Consider the following 18480-nt stretch of genomic DNA (forward strand, 5'->3'; position numbering starts at 1 on the left):
TTCTGGCGGGAACGTCTGCAGGAGCGACGGCCACCATTAAACATGGCGCGGAGAACATGCAGCCAGAGGCCACCATTACGCGATGCGCGGGAGAGGCGCGGCCGGAGGCTGCCATTTCACAAGACGGGCGTGATTCGCCGGAAGCGACGCCCGCTGCTGGAAACGGGGAAAGAGGAACCGAACGAACCCGCCGATTACCTCCTGTCAGAGAATTCATCGCGGCAGGGGGTGATCGGAGCACCTTCACCTGGCGCTTTGAAGCGGCATTTCCGGTCGGTGAATTGGTCCGAGGAGGAGGCGCTGAAAGCTTTGCCGACGGTTTTGGACAACGATGCTCTCACTGTTTTCAGGGCTATATCCGCTGCAAAGAAGACTACTCTTCAGGGTGCTTATGCTGAAATGGAGGCAGTGTATGAGCTGCCTTCTGACACATGCAAGAAGTTTCTGCAGCGTAGGCGAGGGGAGCCCAGTAGTAGCTACTGACTGTATAGTAGTATCTACTGACTGTAGTAGTAACTGCTGACCGTAGTAGTAGCTACTGACCCTACAGTAGTATCTACCGACTCTATAGTAGTAACTACTAACTTTATAGTAATATCTGTTGACTCTATAGTAGTATCCACTGACTAGAGTAGTAACTACTAACTCTATAACAGTATCTACTGACTATAGCAGTATCTGCTGACTCTATAGTTGTATCTACGGACTCTGCAGCAGTATATACTGACTGTAGTATTATCTACTCACTCTATAGTAGTATCTACCGACTGAGTTGTAGTATCTACCGACTCTATAGTAATATATACCGACTCTATAGTAGTAACTACTGACTCTGTAGTAGTATCTAATATCTAATGACTATAGTAGTACCTACTAAATCTATAGTAGTATCTATTGACTCTATATTAGTATCTACTGACTATAGTAGTAACTACTAACTTCATAGTAGTATCTGCTGACTCTATAGTAGTATCTGCAGACTCTATAGCAGTATCTCCTGACTATAGCAGTATCTACTGACTCTATAGTCGTATCAACCGAGTCCGCAGCAGTATATACGTAGGAGATAATATTACTGACTGTAGTATTATCTACTGACTATAGTAGTATCTACCGACTCTATAGTAGTAACTACTGACTATAGTGGTATCCACTGACTATAGTAGTATCTACTGACTCTTTAGTAGTAGCTACTGACCGTAGTAGTATCTACTGACTGTATAGTCGTATCTACTGACTGTAGCAGTATTTACTGACCATAGTGGTATTTACTGACTGTAGTACTATATCCTGACTCTATAATAGTATCTGCAGACTCGATAGAAGTACCTACTATCACTACATTAGTATATCCTGACTTTAGTAGTATCTACTATCACTACAGTAGTATATACTGACTGTAGTGGTATCTGCTATCACTAAAGCAGTGCATTTTGACTGTAATGCTATCTGCTATCACTACAGCAGTGCATACTGACTGTGGTGGTACCTGCTACCACTACATCAGTGCATACTGTGGTGGCACCTGGTATCACTACAGCAGTGCATACTGACTGTGCAACTGTGCAGATACTTTTTTTGCGGTTAAGCCATAGTTCCCACGTAACGCTCGTATCAATGCGGATAAGAGGAGTTGTGACCACTACTCTGTAGAGGAACATTGGTATAAAGGCTTGTTACAATATGAACAGCGCATTGAAAGCGCGTACTATTTTATGTACTGTTTACAAAGTGTGTTCACAAATCCACACTGAGAAACACGATGATTGACAGAGGTGTAAATTATTTTTTCAAGTGTATTTAAATAGAGGTACTGCAGGTAAGTAGTTTTCAGTTTTAATGGTATAGTTTAACAAGACAACACTTGCCATCATCCTTAAAACCCATTGGTGAAAAAGAGCAAAGTTTTTGTTTACATTATAAAATAATGTTTACGTGAGAGCCGGAGGCTTATGGGACCCCAGGGTCCCGCCATAAGGTTCATTTATAGCTGCAAAAATAATGTAAATAGACGAAACGTGTGTTGACTCTAAATGTGGAGGGAACTAACAAGGTGCCATTGCCCAAAATGTCGCATGGTAAACATTTTTTCCTTTTAAGGCTGCAGTGTGGCGTTTCTCTGGGCTATTTGCCGAGCCGAGCCACAGCCAAATGGTGGCTCGGTGGCCAAGCCGGGTCCAAAGGGGGCAGGGACTAATGACGCGCGCAGTGCGCCATGACACCGATCAGTACGATTCTAACTCGGCATCGCCGCATCCACACGTTGCGCGCAACGCCGGGGGCGTGGCCCGGCTCGGCTTCCGCAGTTCAAAGACACAAACGCCGCACTTGCCGAGCCGTGCCGGGCAGGATTGGCACAGTCCCGGCTCGCTTTGGTTGTGCCAGTGGAAAAGAGGTAGCACGGATTAACGACCGCCCTTTCACCGATGCGTCGTGCACAGCAGCATCAGCAGATTGTCAATTTTCAATGCATCGCCACTGACGTCATGGATCACCAACGTTATAAATTTTATTTCAGTTTTTTAGTCTACAATGTAAAAATGTACTGAAAGTCAATTGCAATCGAGCGCTTGCTTGCGGCAAAATACGTGAGCTCTGATTAGGTTTAACGCGAAAATGTTTGTTACCGTATTCTCCGGATTACAATACACATCTCCCCCCGCTACCCGTGTATTTTAAACTAACAGTAGGTGGTGCATTTTATGTTCTGACAGCCACGTGTGTCAGTGTTAGTGGAGAGCGGTAGTGATGTGGTTAGTGTAGTGGTTAGCGCGCTGCGCTACAAACCGGGCAACCAGACTTCAATTCCCGAGCAACACCATCCACTCTTATTTGAACTGGTCCCAGGCCTCTTGTAGGTCGACTCAGCTTTAAATGAGTACCTGGTGCGGTGTGTAAACATCGCCACTTGGGAGACAAAGGCGGCCGGGGCATGGTGCTGGCCACCCACCCCCTCGTGTGCCGTTCCGGCCTTCATAGGTGCTCGCTAACAGCACTTGCCCCAACCGTCTGGTAAGGCTATAGGGTGGATCTTTGTCTTTGTGATGTATATGACTGTATCCAAACCGGGAACGAGTATGGGGCAAGTTTGACTTTCTGGAGCATCTTATACCCCCTGAGAACACGGTGACCTGCATCCCTTAGTAGCTACCCCCCACAATGAGTCTGTGAGGTTTATGAGATTCACAAAAACTAAAAAGAGTGTTGGATGATTACATTGTAACCCAGACAGCATGCACCGCCACCCCCAAAAGCAAAGGAGATCACCACAACAAAAGCAACACTGCAGTCCAATCATATTTCGGTCATCGCCCATTCCAATGCTAAAAGCCTCGCTGAACGTATCGCCGATGCGTTTTCGGATTTGTACCGCACGCGTTATACGGCGTGACGTCCAACGTTTCGCTGCCACGCGTCAGGAGCTCCTACGGTAGTTCCGGAACGAGCGAAACGTCGGGGCCATCTTGCCATAGCAACACGCGGCAGAAACCAAAACGCGTTGCAGCGCTCTCTAGCGACAACACCCACAACATCCTCTTCACCACCACCATCACACTCTTCCTCCTCGCGCTGACGGAGGCTCCAGCGGATCCTCCGTGTGCAGACGCTGCTGCACCTGCTGGTACTTGTGCAGCTCCAGCAGCGTGTGCCAATGCTGTACGTACACCCACATGAGCTTGCCGTTGCGCTTGCTGTCCTCGTTGGTGAACTGCGCGCAGTGCCTGTCGTTGTTGAATATGTCGAGGAGGCCGTCGTGCACCGCCATGCGGCCCAGCGCCACCTCGGAGCGCGCGCGCCGCAGCATATCGCGCTCCAGGACGCGCCGGCGCTGCCGCGGCACCAGCCAGTTGCAGTAGACGGACTGGCGCTTCTCCAGGGCGCTCTCTAGCGCATGCAGAGACGCGCGCGCCCCCGCCAGCGCGAACTCCTCCTGCGCCAGCAAGGCGTCATGCAGGCGACTCTGCTTCGCCCTGCGCGTCCAGATCGAGCCTGGATGGCGCAGGCGTAAGCGCACACAACAACGCACGGAAGGCGTTAAACAGCAACACGGGCGTGTGGGCCCACCGCAACATTTTTTTTGTGCAGTCATCGGTGAGAGCCCAGTTTAAACTATTTTTATTTTACCAGGTAAGGCAACTGATACCTGGATTCATGCCCAGATTTCTCAGCGGTGCAGGCTCAGCGCTCGGACGCAGATCAATTCAAGCAACGCCTAACTGTTGACAAGACACTGTGGTGTTGTAACCGGTCCAGACTGTGCTTGTCTCAAAACAATGCTGCTTAAATTATGCACTCTCGGAAGGCCGTGCGGCCGATGGTTTGTGAAAAAAAAAATTACGTGGCAAGACGGATATGTGAAGACATATTGCGTGCATATTTATTTCGTTGTTTCCTCTTGAACAGGCAATCGTCTCAAGGGACTACTGCTGATGAGCATGGACCTGTGTAGCTTGGTTGCTCCCCTAAAGATGAGAGACCACCAACGCAAAATATTTACGGAGGTGGTAGATAACGAATGGGCATGCTGCCGATGACAATGATTGCACTCGCCCGTGGTGAACTTAACTAACGTCATACCAATACACCATCACCTTGGCCACCAGGTTTCAGCATCGTTGATATTCAGCTATGTGTAAAAAAGTAGCTAATATATGTGAACACAACGACCATTTTAAGGGCCAGAAACATAACAAGAAGCCAATCGTGGCAGGCCTTGCCCGTTTGTCAACTCAACGTTGAAGGACTACCGTGCTACGACAATGCGACTTCCTCAGCGGGACATGACCACCTACATGGGACATCGTCGCCCCTCGGCAGAGCCAAGCTTTACGATGGCGAGCGGATCTCAGGATGTGACAATCGTGCGAGTTATGGCCTCGCCACCTACAGCAGGAAAGGGCTGAAGGGACCTCGAAGACCTTAGGGGCGACTGCGAACGGCGACGTATCTGCCATCACCCACCAGGCTTGGGCAGGCTACACTGAGCACTGTGGACAAGCCCCTGGACAACACTGGGTGGTGGCCTCTCTCTAGGCACTCCCACCCCAGCCAGGAGCCTCCCGACGTTGATGTTAACATGCAGTAGTTGGCTTTCGGGAGCAATATTATCCGTAAAAGTTTTTTTGGGTTAGATTGTAACTCACAACGTTGACGAGGCCGCTCAACAGCTCACGGAACTGGACATCAGCCGATTATTTCAATTATTTTATTGCTGCTATAACTTTCCACATGAGAAGCCACTTTGCTGAGCTATAATTTGTGGCCAGGTCGCTTCTGAGAAAGAAGCTAATAGATCAGTGGGCTTTACTTGGCAAGAAAAAAGTGTTCGGTTTGATTTCAATATATTTTCTTAAGAGATTTACCTTTCACTATGGGAACCTCATTTGCCAGTAAAAATATGATAATTGGTGTTTTACCCTTCTATCTGGCAACAAAACTGACACCTTTTTACAAGGAGTCATGTTTGCATAGACCGCAATACCTGCAGTCATAATACAAACAAAAGAACATAACTCTGATAATGTGCACTGTCCTTGAAGTTGATTGGTCCACACCTGAGACAGCTTTCCTTAGAGCCTAGTCTCACATGGGTTGGACCAGATGACGCCAAAAGGCACACAACTCAAAGACAATGCACTATTAGAGTATGAGAGCTCGGGGCAAGCATCTACACTATGGGAACCTCATTTCCTATACTTTGCACTTTGCACTCTGATCGTATTTTTGCATTGTTTGTTATTGTAACGTTCTGACTCTGTACCCCTACATAACATGTGAGAAAAAAAGCTTTATAGCTCATCGGATTCCTCCAGTATACAGTATTCTGATTCTCAAGACAATCCACTACTCAATTTCCATTCAGCCTGGGAGTGCACACAAGCCATAACCCAGACGATCTCTGCTTTTGAAAAAAAAAATCTAAAGATATAAACGCTAACCCCGATAATCGCCTCACGAGCTGTATTGTAAAACAATGAGAGTGCTGGCCACACACAGAGAGAGAGGGGGGGGTCGTGTGTGTGGTGCCTGAGCGCTGTTGCGCGTCAGTCACTGACGGAAGACGGCCAGGCACAGCATGGGCACGACCAGCACGTAGCCCCAGCGGCTGTCTCCACCGCCGCCGGCATCATCGCCCTGGATGTTCATGCGCTGCGGGTTGTTGAGGTCGTTCATTGGGGCGACGGTGAAGGACGAGGAGGTGGCGCGAGGATGAGGTGTCTGAAAAGAGAGAGGTCACGGTCAGGATAATGGTTGGTCGAGTGCTCAGTTCCCTCGCGTAGCCTTTAACCGACTGTTGGGGCAAGAGCTGTTAGCGAGCACCTATTAAAGCCAGCTAGAGGGGGTGGGTGGGTCAGCACGACACCTACCAGTCTTTGTCTCCCTTGTGGCTACGTTTATACACTGCGCAAAGTACAGTGCTCATGTAAGGATGGGTAAGGATTGGTAGTAAGTGTTATTTCCTAATTGCTTATGCCTCAAAAGTACAGATAATGGCTATTATTCTCCACAAACTTTGCTTTTGTGACCAGGACAATGATATTTAGAAATGTACCTATTTTCCAGAACATTCCAGATAGATTCAGTGCTTAGTAAACTTGGAGTAACTTCTAGAACATTCGAGAACTTTCCAGTAATATAAATAGTAGTATAAATACAGGGGTCTTAAGCCCACCAGTTCAGTTTAGTTCGAGCTGCCTAAGTGGATACATATCTGCATTTTTCTGAGATGGCATAAAGAGGCTTCAAGCATCTGGCAGACGCATTTTCCTATTGTTGTGGCCAATTTATCAATACAAGAGCGAAAAAGTACTCTGTGGAATCATCTGCTAAGATGTGTGAGGCCTACACGGCATTTTTCGTCATGCCTGTCGGGGATCAAAACAAACCCTGAGCACATTTCATCTGCGAGCAATGCAAAAAATCTCTGGAAGGTAAGATGGTCAATTGTTGCTCGGAAGTTTAGGTTATAAAATGTGTTAACATTTTAAAACATTTAAAAGTTTTTAATTTTAAAATGTTTTACAATTTTAAATTGAAACGTTTTATCATACATGAAAAATGTTGCGATAATCTCTTACACATTAGTCATGGGTCAAATAAATGTATTTTTGTAGGATGGTACAGAGGAGAAAAGAGAGCCATGAAGTTCGCTATCCAAAGAATTTAGCGGGAACCCACTGACCATTCAAGCAACTGCTACTTCTGCATGTTGGACCCTTCCAAACGTCGGACTGCCAAAAATGCACCTGCTATCACGTATCTGGACCTTCCTTAATCCATCGCCCCGGTGCCACACTGCCATGAGCTCCCCATACCCACTCCTCCAGAGAGAGAGCAGCCGTCTTTAGAAGAGAGCAGCACGTCAGAGAGTGAGGAAGACGTAGATCCAGATGATAATTTCAGAGGTGGAGCTGAGGAGAGAAACCCATACTACCCCAACCAAAAAGACCTCAACGACTTGATCAGAGATCTTGGTCTCACCACGTCCAATGCCGAGCTTTTGACATCTAGGCTCAAGCAGTGGAACTTGTTGGATGAGAGGAAGTGTCACCAACCTTTTTGCAGCTTCTTCACCCGTCAAGATGGGCTCTGCTTCTGCCACAATGTGACCAGTCTGTTCGAGGCAATCAGAATCACCTGTAACCAGAATGAGTGGTGCCTCTTCATTGACAGTGCATCCAGGAGCCTCAAAGCCATGCTGCTCCATAATGGTAACAAGTACCCGTCTCTACCCCTGGCTCATTCGGTGCACCTCAAAGAAGATTACAACAGCATCAAGACCTTGCTGGACACCTTGAAGTATGATGAGTACGGCTGGGAGGTCATCGGAGACATCAAAATGGTGGCATTCCTGACGGGTCTCCAAGGCAGTTTTACCAAGTTTCCCTGCTATCTTTGCCTTTGGGACAGCAGGGACACCAAGGCGCACTACCACAAGTGAGACTGGCCACAGCGGACCGAGTTCTCTGTGGGGAGGAACAACGTCAAGTGGGAGCCACTGGTGGACCCCCGGAATGTGCTGATGCCACCACTATACATCAAATTGGGCCTTATGAAACAATGTCAGAGGTGTAGATAAGGAGTCGGCAGCCTTCAAGTACCTTCAAGACTTCTTCCCTAAGTTGTCTGAGGCAAAGGTCAAAGCCGGTGTCTTCTTCGGACAACAGGTAAAGAAGATCCTGGAGTGCAATGAATTCCCCAAGAAGCTCACTAGTAAGGAGAAAAAGGCTTGGAACAGCTTTGTCGCAGTAGTTCGGGGCTTCCTGGGCAATCACAAGGTCGAAAACTATGTGGAGCTGGTTGAGACTGGTGAAGAACTACGGCACAATGGGCTGTAGAATGTCCCTCAAAGTCCATATCCTTGATGCTCATCTTGATCAATTAAAGGAGAACATGGGAGCATATTCGGAGGAGCAAGGTGAGTGCTTCCACCAGAATGTACTGGACTTTGAATGCCGCTACAAGGACAGTATTACGATAACATAATGGGAGACTACATTTGGGGGCTGATTCGTGAAAGTGATTTACAGTATAATCGTAAATCTCGAAAATCTATTAACTTGTAAATCTTTTGTCGTAATTTTTGTATTACTTTAGTATAACTACATGTTAATTTTGATTAATGTGTTTTTTCTGACTTGTAAATGAAAAGACACAAATTTGCCCTTATTCTCAATGAAAATAGGTAAATTTCAAAATATCACTGTCCTCTTCACAAAAGCAAAGTTTTTGGGGAATAATAGCCATTTTCTATACTTTAGGCATAAGCAATTACGAAATAACACTACTCAGGAACAAAAATTGTGTTACATAGTGTTTACTGGCTGCTTCCAACGTTATCCGGCGGTCCCGGGACCGATCCGGCGAAACTGGCAAAACCGCTCCAAAGGCCGCGCCCAGTCTGCTATCGGCACCACGTGCGTGACAAAAACAAGTAGCCACGCTTGATTTCAGTGTCAAATGTTACATACAGTATTTTACATACGATATACAAATTAATGCAAATATACTTGCACGTGTATATGCATTACCCCATGCAGAGTCTTCGAGATTGGAGTGATAAGTATGGGTGCAGTAAATACGATAAATTTTTAAAGTAGGATATTTATTTTTGTATGTTTATTTTTCCAATTTCATATAGTAAACACATTTAAAACAACGAAACATAACGACACTTCCAAACGTAATGTCATACAAGAATGTGCAAAAATAATCTATTTTAGATCATGATGAGCGATGATCCGAAGTTTTTTGAAAATCTGGCACCCCCTCCCCTCCAAAGCTGCCGGATAATCGATGATTCACCATATATCACTGCATCTGCCACTACCCGTGCCTGCCGCTTGCACGTGCACAACATTCACAAAGTCCATTCCCCTCACCTCAACAACGGCAGCGCAACATCTATTTATATACAAACACAAGTTAAAAATTGTGGCAGGGTTTGTGGGAACGGCCCATGCCAAGTCGCACGCCTTCGGTAGGAGTGAGGGGGACATTATCTTTTGCATAAAAAATGCTATAAAAATACACTAAACGCTCAGGTAAATTCTTCACTGTGTGATGTCCCCCCCACCCCAATGCGTGCAGTTATTACTACTATACAGTCGCTAGATGCTACCACTATAGACCGTAGATATTACTGCAGAGCGGCCGGGGAGATCATGTTTGCGGGGGGGCAGGGGTAGCAGCCTAAACCCAGCCTGCCGGCTGGACAATCTAGGCGAAGCCGGAGACTCTGCACGAGACTAGGCCTCACCACGCCACTCTGTCAGGTGAGTACTTTGTGCTATACAGTCGATAAATACTGCTATAGAGTCAGCATGTACTATTATAGAGATAGCAGGTACCACCACAGTAGGTATGCACTGCTGTAATCATAGCAGGTACCACCACAGTATGCACTGCTGTAATCATAGCAGGTACCACCAGTCAGTACGCACTGCTGTTACATTTTTAAGAGTAGTTTAGAAATATTTTTAAGACCCGGGCAACGCCGGGTACTTCCCGCTAGTTTATAATAATTCACTCCCTCGTCTTCGCTCGACTCCATCACTGCAACTCCCTTCATGCCTGGTCTTCCCTCCGATGCAACTTAAACCACCCCCCAACAAATCCAAAACGCCGCTGCCCAGATTAATCTTAGATCTCATCTTTGATTAATCTTAGATCTCATCTTAGATTCATCTTAGATCTCATCTTAGATCTCACATTAGATTCATCTTAGATCTCACCTTAGATTCGTCCGAGAACTCCTCTGCCACTGGCAAACATTGACTCTTCTCGTCCAGCCAGCTCCACTGGCTACTCCCGTCTACCATCGGTGCCTTTTTCAAAATACCCACCTCTAGTTTACAAATATCTTCCACGGTCTTGCCGTAAAACGGTGGTTCTTAACCTGGGGTGCATCACGCACCCTTGTGGGTGCAAGATGCCTTTCATGGAGGTGCGAGACATGGCCAGATTTTATTTTTGAAGGTAAATCATCGAAAACACAAATTAAGCATGGACACATAAATACGAGGCTGCAGCAAAGGTTAAGAACCACTGCCCTAAAGGGGATATTAGCTCATCGTCATCCCTATGCTCCTTCCCACCCTCTCATTCACAATCCCAGCCGCCTCTCTCTCGCTCCGCCTCATTTGTGCCAAATCACCATTCCGTTCTTGCTCGCTTCTGGCCACCTTAAACTGGAACTGCCCCTACCTGTCAACCAATCACCCTTACTTCTTTTCCCTCGCTTACCCCAAACTCCACTTCCCTTCCTTCCTCCCGTCCATCATCATTAACTCGCCATCATCCCCCTTTTCCCAACCCCCCCCTACCCATTCATCATCGCACTCGCTCATCATTAACCCACTCATTGTCACTTTCACCATATTTCATTTCATGCATCGTATCCATAACGCACTTACCAATCATCAACTCATCTGATCTCGTCACACGCTTCTGCTGTACAAGTACCGTAGCTTGGTCCGGGCAGCAGCTCCCTCCTGGTCGGTCTCTCCTGCCAACACCCTCGCCTCTCAACAACAAATTCAAGACTCGGCTGCACGCACCGCCTAACCTCCCATTGCTACCCTCTCCTTCAACAACTTCACCGGCTTCCTATCTATATCACCGCTGTCTCTTTAAATTACTCACCTTAGTTTTAAAAGCTTTGCATGGACTGCCCCCCCTTCCCTGTCTTCTCTCATTTCCTTATCTGTCCCATCACAAGCTGCCCATCTTCTCACCGTCCCTCCTGCACCCTGCGCCCAGTCTCGCTTTTGCTTCCTTCTCGCTGCTTGCACCCTTACACTTGAACAAACTCCCTCTGCACATCCGAGTCTTACCCCTCGCTCTCCTCTTTTCGCACTGCCCTCGGGTCCTGTCTCTTTCATCTAGCTCGACCCCGACAAGCACCACCTAATGCCCTTAATGCCTTCACCGTCGCAGCCTCCACCTCGCTCCCGCCAGCCTAGTCACTACCCGATCCCCATCCCTTATCTTGCCACAGTGTACCGCAGTCAGCAAGCATTGTTAAGCGCCTTGGTGAAAGGCGCTTTATAAATACAAAGCAGTACTGCTTTGAAATCTGGTCCATCTTTTAAAACACCCTGTAGAATAGAAAATGTAAATATTGCAGTGAAATTCTGCTATAAATGTCCAAATGATAAGACACTTTGTTGAGCTATCATTTGTGGCCAGGTCGCTTCTGAAAAAAACAACTTAATACCTCAGTGGGCTTAGCCTGGCAGGATGGGGATAGTTTAGTGTTGTATTTCTGTGTGTGTGTTGGGTGATTTGTTGACCTTTCTTGTACTTTGCACTACTATCGTGTTTGTTGTGCTGTTGTTGTCACGTTCTCACCCTGTGTCCCTATACTGGACATCTGTGACAAAACCGCTTTATAGCTCATCGGATTCCTCCTGCAGTATCAACATTCTGATTCCGAAATATGATCAGATGTGTTTTTGTGCAGGTTCAGCCGCGTACTCCCCAACTCATCAGGAGTGATGAGGAATTGATCAGATCATCAGCATGCAACCGCGCATCGATTAGCCTCCCATTGTATGTATAGCAAGTGGATATTCCTCTGATACAACCATGGAAAGCGTCTCTAAATACGATACGTGGTCAAAGAAGCCGTTCAATAATATAGGAGCCAGAGGACATCCCTGTTGCACCCCAAGATGAACAGGGAATGGCTCCGACTCCAGGCCACGTAGCTGTATCCGGGTGTGCTCACAGCCATGAAGGTCGTTTATTAATGGCACAAACACACACTTAGTTCAGACCTACTTTATATACAACCAGTATGTAAACACACACACAGTGCACGTACATCCATTGTGCAGAGACACCCAGCACGCACACACACACGCAGTGCACAAACCTCCGGTATACACAAGGATCCCCTATTCTCGCCATCATCGACTTTTGGGGCAAGTGCTGGTAGCGAGCACCGCGTGAAGGCCGGCACGGCACACGAGGGGGTGGGTGGGTGGCCAGCACTACGCCCGACCGAACTTTCTCTCCCCAGTGGCGATGTATTACACACCGCACTCGGTACTCATTTGAGGCCGAGTCGACCTAGGGGAGACCCAGAACCGGTTCAGATAATCGTCATTGGTTTTGGCCATGAGCGGGAATCGAACTCGGGACGCGGGGTTCGTAGTGCAGCGCGCTCACCGCTACTACACCACCGCTCAACGCACACACACGCAGAGTAAACAGACCTGGCCGCCGATGCTTCGTGCTGTCCGTCAAGTGAGATATTGAGTTGCTTGACCAGTTTTACTGATGCAGGGTGACATCATCGGTGAGATACCCGCGTCATAACTTTGCGCAGGTGCCGCAGGTGACGTCTTCACTGTGGATATTGCGTTCTTGTCGAGCAATGACATCTCCCGGTGGCACTGACACTTCCACCTGGGGAAATGACCTCCTGGGTCTCATCAGCATATGCAGCCTTGTTAAACAATCGTTGCCGGGCTTTACCAGATCTCGTTCAATGCAACAACATAATAAACTCCTTTAAAAAAGTGTTTTTAAAAACAACGGTTTTATTTTTAAGTGCAATAAAAAGTTACAAATATTTTTTTTCAGCCGTCACCAGCTGATCAGAATATTTTTGGACATTTGTAACAAAAAAATAAAACCGTGGGGCGCTCCTTTAATATTTGTATGCATAATGAGTTGCTTTAGAATGTTTTAGTTTGATAAAAGTGTATTTGTGTGATAGAATGTATGTCAAAAATATTTTCAATTATTTTAGTAGAAGGAAAATTGTTGATAATGATGTCATTTGACGGTGAAGTGTAGAACATTTACAAGTGTTTTGAGTATAAATCTTAAATCTGTATTACTACATCTTTCTACTCGTATCTGTGTTGAACTGCTTTTTATTAAGAGTTTACTGCAAAGTTATGCAAAGTATAGGTAAACCCATTATTTTTTTCTCAACTTCCTATGGCAACTTTCATTCTTGGTCAGAGTATATTCGTCGAAGGGAAGATAAGTACATAAATGACATGTATATGTAATTCATATATATAGATTATAAAATCTATGTTTGCTTATCCGATAAGAAATAAAAGCATAGTAGATTTCGTTTTAATTATTTTGCAGGTATTTGTCAAGTATTTGTAATTGTAATTATTACAGCTATTGTTAATGCATTTTTGAATTTTCCTATCATAATCAAGTCGACATGTGCATTTCAATTGCTTCAAATACTTATCACTTATGCTGTGAAGTTTTAACTTTTGATAAATAAAATTTGCTCCTCAAAATTTGCAGATGAATGGTGAACTTTGTATTATAATATAATACTAGGCTTTTTATTATTGATACGTGATGTTCCATATGACGCATATGTTACATTGCCTAGGACCTGCCACCTTACCTTTTTCGAGTGATATCAGATACCACTCCCTTCATATTGTGAGACTTTAGTTTGAACGCTACAAAGCATTTAATATTATCCTTTGTTCCAACTCTTCGAAACCTAAATACTTGAATGTTAGCATGGAATAGTTTTGATTATTCCAAACGTGCTACTAAGACATCAAGCCATCTCAACCAAGTGGCATCATGAGATTGGTAATAGCAAATAGTGATAGTCCCGCTATATTATTAGAAATGTTATAGTATTTTGTTATGCTATTGAGTACCATTTGTTGGTAACTTTCTTTAGCTATTGTTGGTCATCGATTAAGATAATAGTGATATTAAAGGAGCACCCCACTGTAAAACATTTTAGTAACAAATATCCAAAAATATTCTGATCAGCTGGTGACGGCTGAAAATTTTTTATTTTTTACTTTTGAGTGCACTTTACAATAAAACCGTGTTTAAAAAAACTTTTTTTAAGGAGTTTATTTTATAATTTTTAGTCTTAATTTTAACAATGAATTTTTGACAAAGAATATTGTTTCATACTTTTTGAAAATACTTTAAAAGAATAGACTCAGTCTAAGACAGTCTACTTATTTGTAGACCTTACATTTTATAGTGCGATCCGGGAACACTGTTCTTAACTCTATACATTGCCTTTATGTTGTTTGCAATGTACTCAAGCATATATGTGTGTATAAGATGTTGTCACGCAAATCCATTTTTTTATGTGGTTCATGGTTTCTCATTCTATTAACTTCTACACCCCAGTCAAGAGCCGCATGGCTCCCAGGGTTATATGCCTAATAAATGAAACTGAAACTGAACTGAAACTGCATGGTGTGTTTCCGGTCAATGGTCGGTTGTCCAAATCTTCAATTTGAAGTCCATCCAGCGAGCGAACACGACTTAAGGCAACATATGCCTGACCTGCTTCGACGAGCTTTGATCCCAAGTACACGACTACATGATGCACTGTACATCCTTGCATGTTGTGCACTGTCGATGCCCATGATAGATTTAGTTGCAGCATTCTTCGTTCAGCTGTACCATAGGCACGATTAGCAGGGAACTGAACTGATTTAGGCTTAATTTCGTGTGTGCCGTCCTTGCCAAAGTCGAATTCAACTAGTGAAGGTATTTGTCTTTCATGCAATTGTGCACGACTAGGAATAGGCCAAGTGATTTTTGTGATATATCCAATTGCACCATTTACAATTCCTTTAGAGACATCGATGTTGGATCTTAACATGACTTTGGCTCCTATAAATATTATACATTCACGTGGCAAGCTTCCAGTCTTATTGATGACCTATGGAATTATTGTGTTCATCTGGATATTTTCAACAGTTGTCGTGGCATCCAGTAATTGATTTTGTGCTGTTATTGTGCACATAGGGGTGTTAAGATCTCTGAAGTATTGAAGCACTGCTTCATTATGAGCATTCACTTGATTATTCGTTGGATAGATCCGCAGAGCTTTATGTATGGCAAACTCTCCAATTGGTTCTTGAAGACGTCTGCTTTCCAATACTGTGAAATGCTCAGCTCTCATATCTCCAACTCGCAGTGCATTCAATACATTGATGAACATATTATCACCCTGCTGTCGCATAATTTCTTTCAGCTCACACAGTGTGAATAATCACCATAGATGAGTGGCTGGTTGTAGATGTTCTGACTGATCAGATTTAGGAGTGATAGGGTCTTATTCGGTCTAACTGGAGGAAGCTGCATCAAATCGCCAAAGAGCAGGACATTCATATCACCGAAGAATTGATCATACTTATTCTTCAGCCGTCGAAGACGCATATCAATCATGCATAGCATCTGATATGAGGCCATTGATATCTCATTGATTATTACGCATTCATTGTCCTTAAATTGTAGTCGCAAGGTTTTTAAGTAATGTCCGGTTAATGGTGACATGGTAGCGCTTCAACCATCTCTTTGAACAGGCAATTTAAATGCGGAATGAATAGATGATCCACCGATAAGGCGTGCAGCGACTCCAGTTAACGCACAGACAACTACAGCTTTCTTTGCAAAGCAACGATTGATTTGATTTTGCAACAATTTAAGTAGGAATGTTTTGCCCACTCCAGCTCCACCAGTGATGAAGACTCTTAAGCGTTCAGGAGAGTCTTCACTCTCAGGGTCTTCATGCAATTGCTTGTTAATGGTTTATGTGACCATTCTAAACATTTCCTGTTGTCCTACATTCATTGCTCTACGTGCCGATTGGAATTGTTCTTCATCCATTGCCACATCTGGCACCTCTTCTTCGTCTTCCATTTCAACAGGTACAGCTTGTTCGAGAATGTTGAGTGCATAAACTTGATTGAATGCATTCTCCAGTTGTCTGTCACGTTTCACGATGCACTTCCATATGGTCACTCATCTGTTTTAGCTGTTGTTCATTTGCCAGACAAGCTTCCTTTGCAGTATCAAATCATTGCAATAGCTCTTGTTCACTTCTCTATGGTTTGTATTGAACCAGAAGGTTTTAATAGTAGTTTTCATGATCTGCTGCAAGCACAAAGCATGGCACTCTATCAACTGCTGTAACATTTCTTTTGAGCATTTTTGTTCTATTAGTGAGCGTGATCATCTCTCTTCCTCTTGCAGAGATCTGTACCTCTCCATATGCATCCTCATCGATATTAATTTGAAGATCGTCTTGTGCTTTAGCATAATGTGATTCAAATAACATTTCAAACTCTACCAAGCACATATCTTGATATTGCAAGGATGCTTTTCGTATCGTTCAAAGATGTTGGCGCAATATCCAGATGCCTGACCTTGTTAATTGAATCTCAACTCTCTGTGTCACTGCTCGGGTTACCGAGTATTGAGGAAGACAGTTTTTTGAACTCGCTCGAAGGTTCAGATGACATAATCGGAAAACACATTCACTAGCTGAAACCTGGCGCTCCTTCATTATTTGCATGCAGATCTTGAACAGTTTGCGGGACACATCATTTTCTTCACGTCGAATTTGCTGTATTGCTTGTCTGATTCCTGGGGAAAGCTCTGTAGGTCCTGATTTTGCAATGTACTTAGCAATGTAGTACGCAATTGAGTCATTTGATCCGCATGGCTGGATGTCCATATTTCCTTTCCAGAGGTTGAGTAGCATAGGATTGTAATTGTTAATCCATCGGTCTGTTTTGCTTCGCTTCAGTAAGCATATTCGACCACCATTGGTAATGAAGTCATCAGATGTTTCAGAGACGATGCAGGTTTCATCACAAACTTGTCGTGGAAATTTGAAGCAGAACGCTATTGATGAGTCCTCATCACTCTTCTTGCATATGTTTGTATGATGGTGAACTTGACACTTTTTCACGAGCTCATATAGCTCAGAACTCTCGTCCGTTTTTTTTGCTGTGCACACTTTATCAATTTGATTGATTCCCTCATGTGTATTGAATGAGGGGTAGATCTTCTATCCACACCAGCATATGTAGATGTGGACTTCCAGGATTTTGGAACTCGATTCGCCACCAGTAATCCTTCAATCGACCACTAAAGACCTCGTGATTATTTCTCAAGAAAGTGTAATGAGAGCGCCATCGCCTGGATTATCAGGGGGGCATATATATCAATTACACAGTCCATGCTTATCCATAGTCGGGTTTACATCTAGGGGAAAGGTGAAAGGCGGTTCCACCAGGGAAGCCTCTGGAACGTTCGGGAAGGTTCCAGGAGGGGTGTGGCCAGAGGCGGGGCTTAGTCCCGGGTAGGGGGATACAAGCGGGACACAGAGCAACGGACGGGGTCGGTGCTGAAGACTGAAGAGGAGCCCCATCGCTGCTGCCCTGCCACCTCCATCAACCACGTGGCGGCTCGTCCTCCAGCCGCCCAGCCGCTCCCTAGCGCACCGTCAGCCAGAGGTGCGTTGGAGAGGTCAGCGCCACGTGACACGGGGCAGCGTAGCCACACGAAGGGCGGACGTCCACAAAAAGGAAGAGACACGTGGCTTTACCGAGCTTTTATTGAATAAACAACCGAAGTTACTTACCGTGTCAGAGACCACTCATTACAAAAGTAATAAGTGCATTCAATCGAATCATGAAGTGTCGTGTGACTATGAGAGGATACTGTTCGATCAATCGTTGTGTGGCATATATGTTTAGTTCATTTGGATCTTCATGGGGTCTGCCATCAGCTATTAAGAGTGCCTTGCGCATATCAAGCCAATTCAAATCATTACAAGTGAATGTCCCGAAGTATGTTAGTGGTCCTATTGAACGTATTTGTCTGATCAATTCATTCAGCGCTGTTTGCCAATATGCAGCTGATCCTCTAAGGTTCTTAAGGTAGCGGTGAAGATCTTCTACTATACCATCTTGTCCTTCTTTACACAAGCTGAGATGTTTTATTGGATGCGATAATACTCGAACATTGATAATGCGTAGAAGAGGTAGTCGTTTCATTGAAATCGTGTATCACTACCCAGAATTCTGAATAGAAAGTAGTCTAATGGAGTGATTCTCACAGGTCTTACTTCTTTGAGTCCATTGATTCCTTTTGGAAAGAAGTAGATCCATGCAAACTCCTCAGCTTTCAATTCATGTGCTTCGTTTACAATGTTGT

At 44.9% G+C, this 18480-nt stretch overlaps 1 protein-coding gene across 3 annotated transcripts; it reads right to left on the reverse strand.

The window, feature by feature from the left end:
* Positions 1-1853: 1853 nt before the first annotated feature.
* On the reverse strand, positions 1854-14222 carry LOC133356348 (coiled-coil domain-containing protein 127-like). 3 transcript variants are annotated; one of them, XM_061573823.1, is made up of 4 exons: positions 12723-14222; positions 7557-7638; positions 6057-6219; positions 1854-3990 (listed from the first exon to the last, which is right to left on the reverse strand). In XM_061573823.1, the coding sequence occupies exons 3-4, from the start codon at positions 6172-6174 to the stop codon at positions 3551-3553; spliced, it is 558 nt and encodes a 185-aa protein (XP_061429807.1). In that variant the 5' UTR covers positions 6175-6219; positions 7557-7638; positions 12723-14222; the 3' UTR covers positions 1854-3550. The 3 variants fall into 3 exon arrangements, with proteins under 3 accessions (XP_061429807.1, XP_061429808.1, XP_061429809.1); XM_061573824.1 differs by lacking the exon at positions 7557-7638; XM_061573825.1 differs by lacking the exon at positions 12723-14222 and having other exon boundaries at positions 7557-8262.
* Between the last annotated feature and the right edge of the window lie 4258 nt (positions 14223-18480).

The sequence above is a fragment of the Lethenteron reissneri genome, chromosome 53, assembly GCF_015708825.2.
Source record: "Lethenteron reissneri isolate LAM-NWPU_2019-01 chromosome 53, ASM1570882v1, whole genome shotgun sequence".
Classification (NCBI taxonomy): Eukaryota; Metazoa; Chordata; class Hyperoartia; order Petromyzontiformes; family Petromyzontidae; genus Lethenteron; species Lethenteron reissneri.

What these genes read in the sequence shown, in the direction of transcription:
- LOC133356348 (XM_061573824.1), bottom strand. Translation starts at nt 6,174, where the DNA reads ATGAACGACCTCAACAACCCGCAGCGCATGAACATCCAGGGCGATGAT. An exon ending in GCTGTGCCTGGCCGTCTTCC is followed by an intron (nt 3,991 to 6,056) that starts GTCAGTGACTGA and finishes TGCGCCATCCAG; the next exon opens with GCTCGATCTGGACGCGCAGG.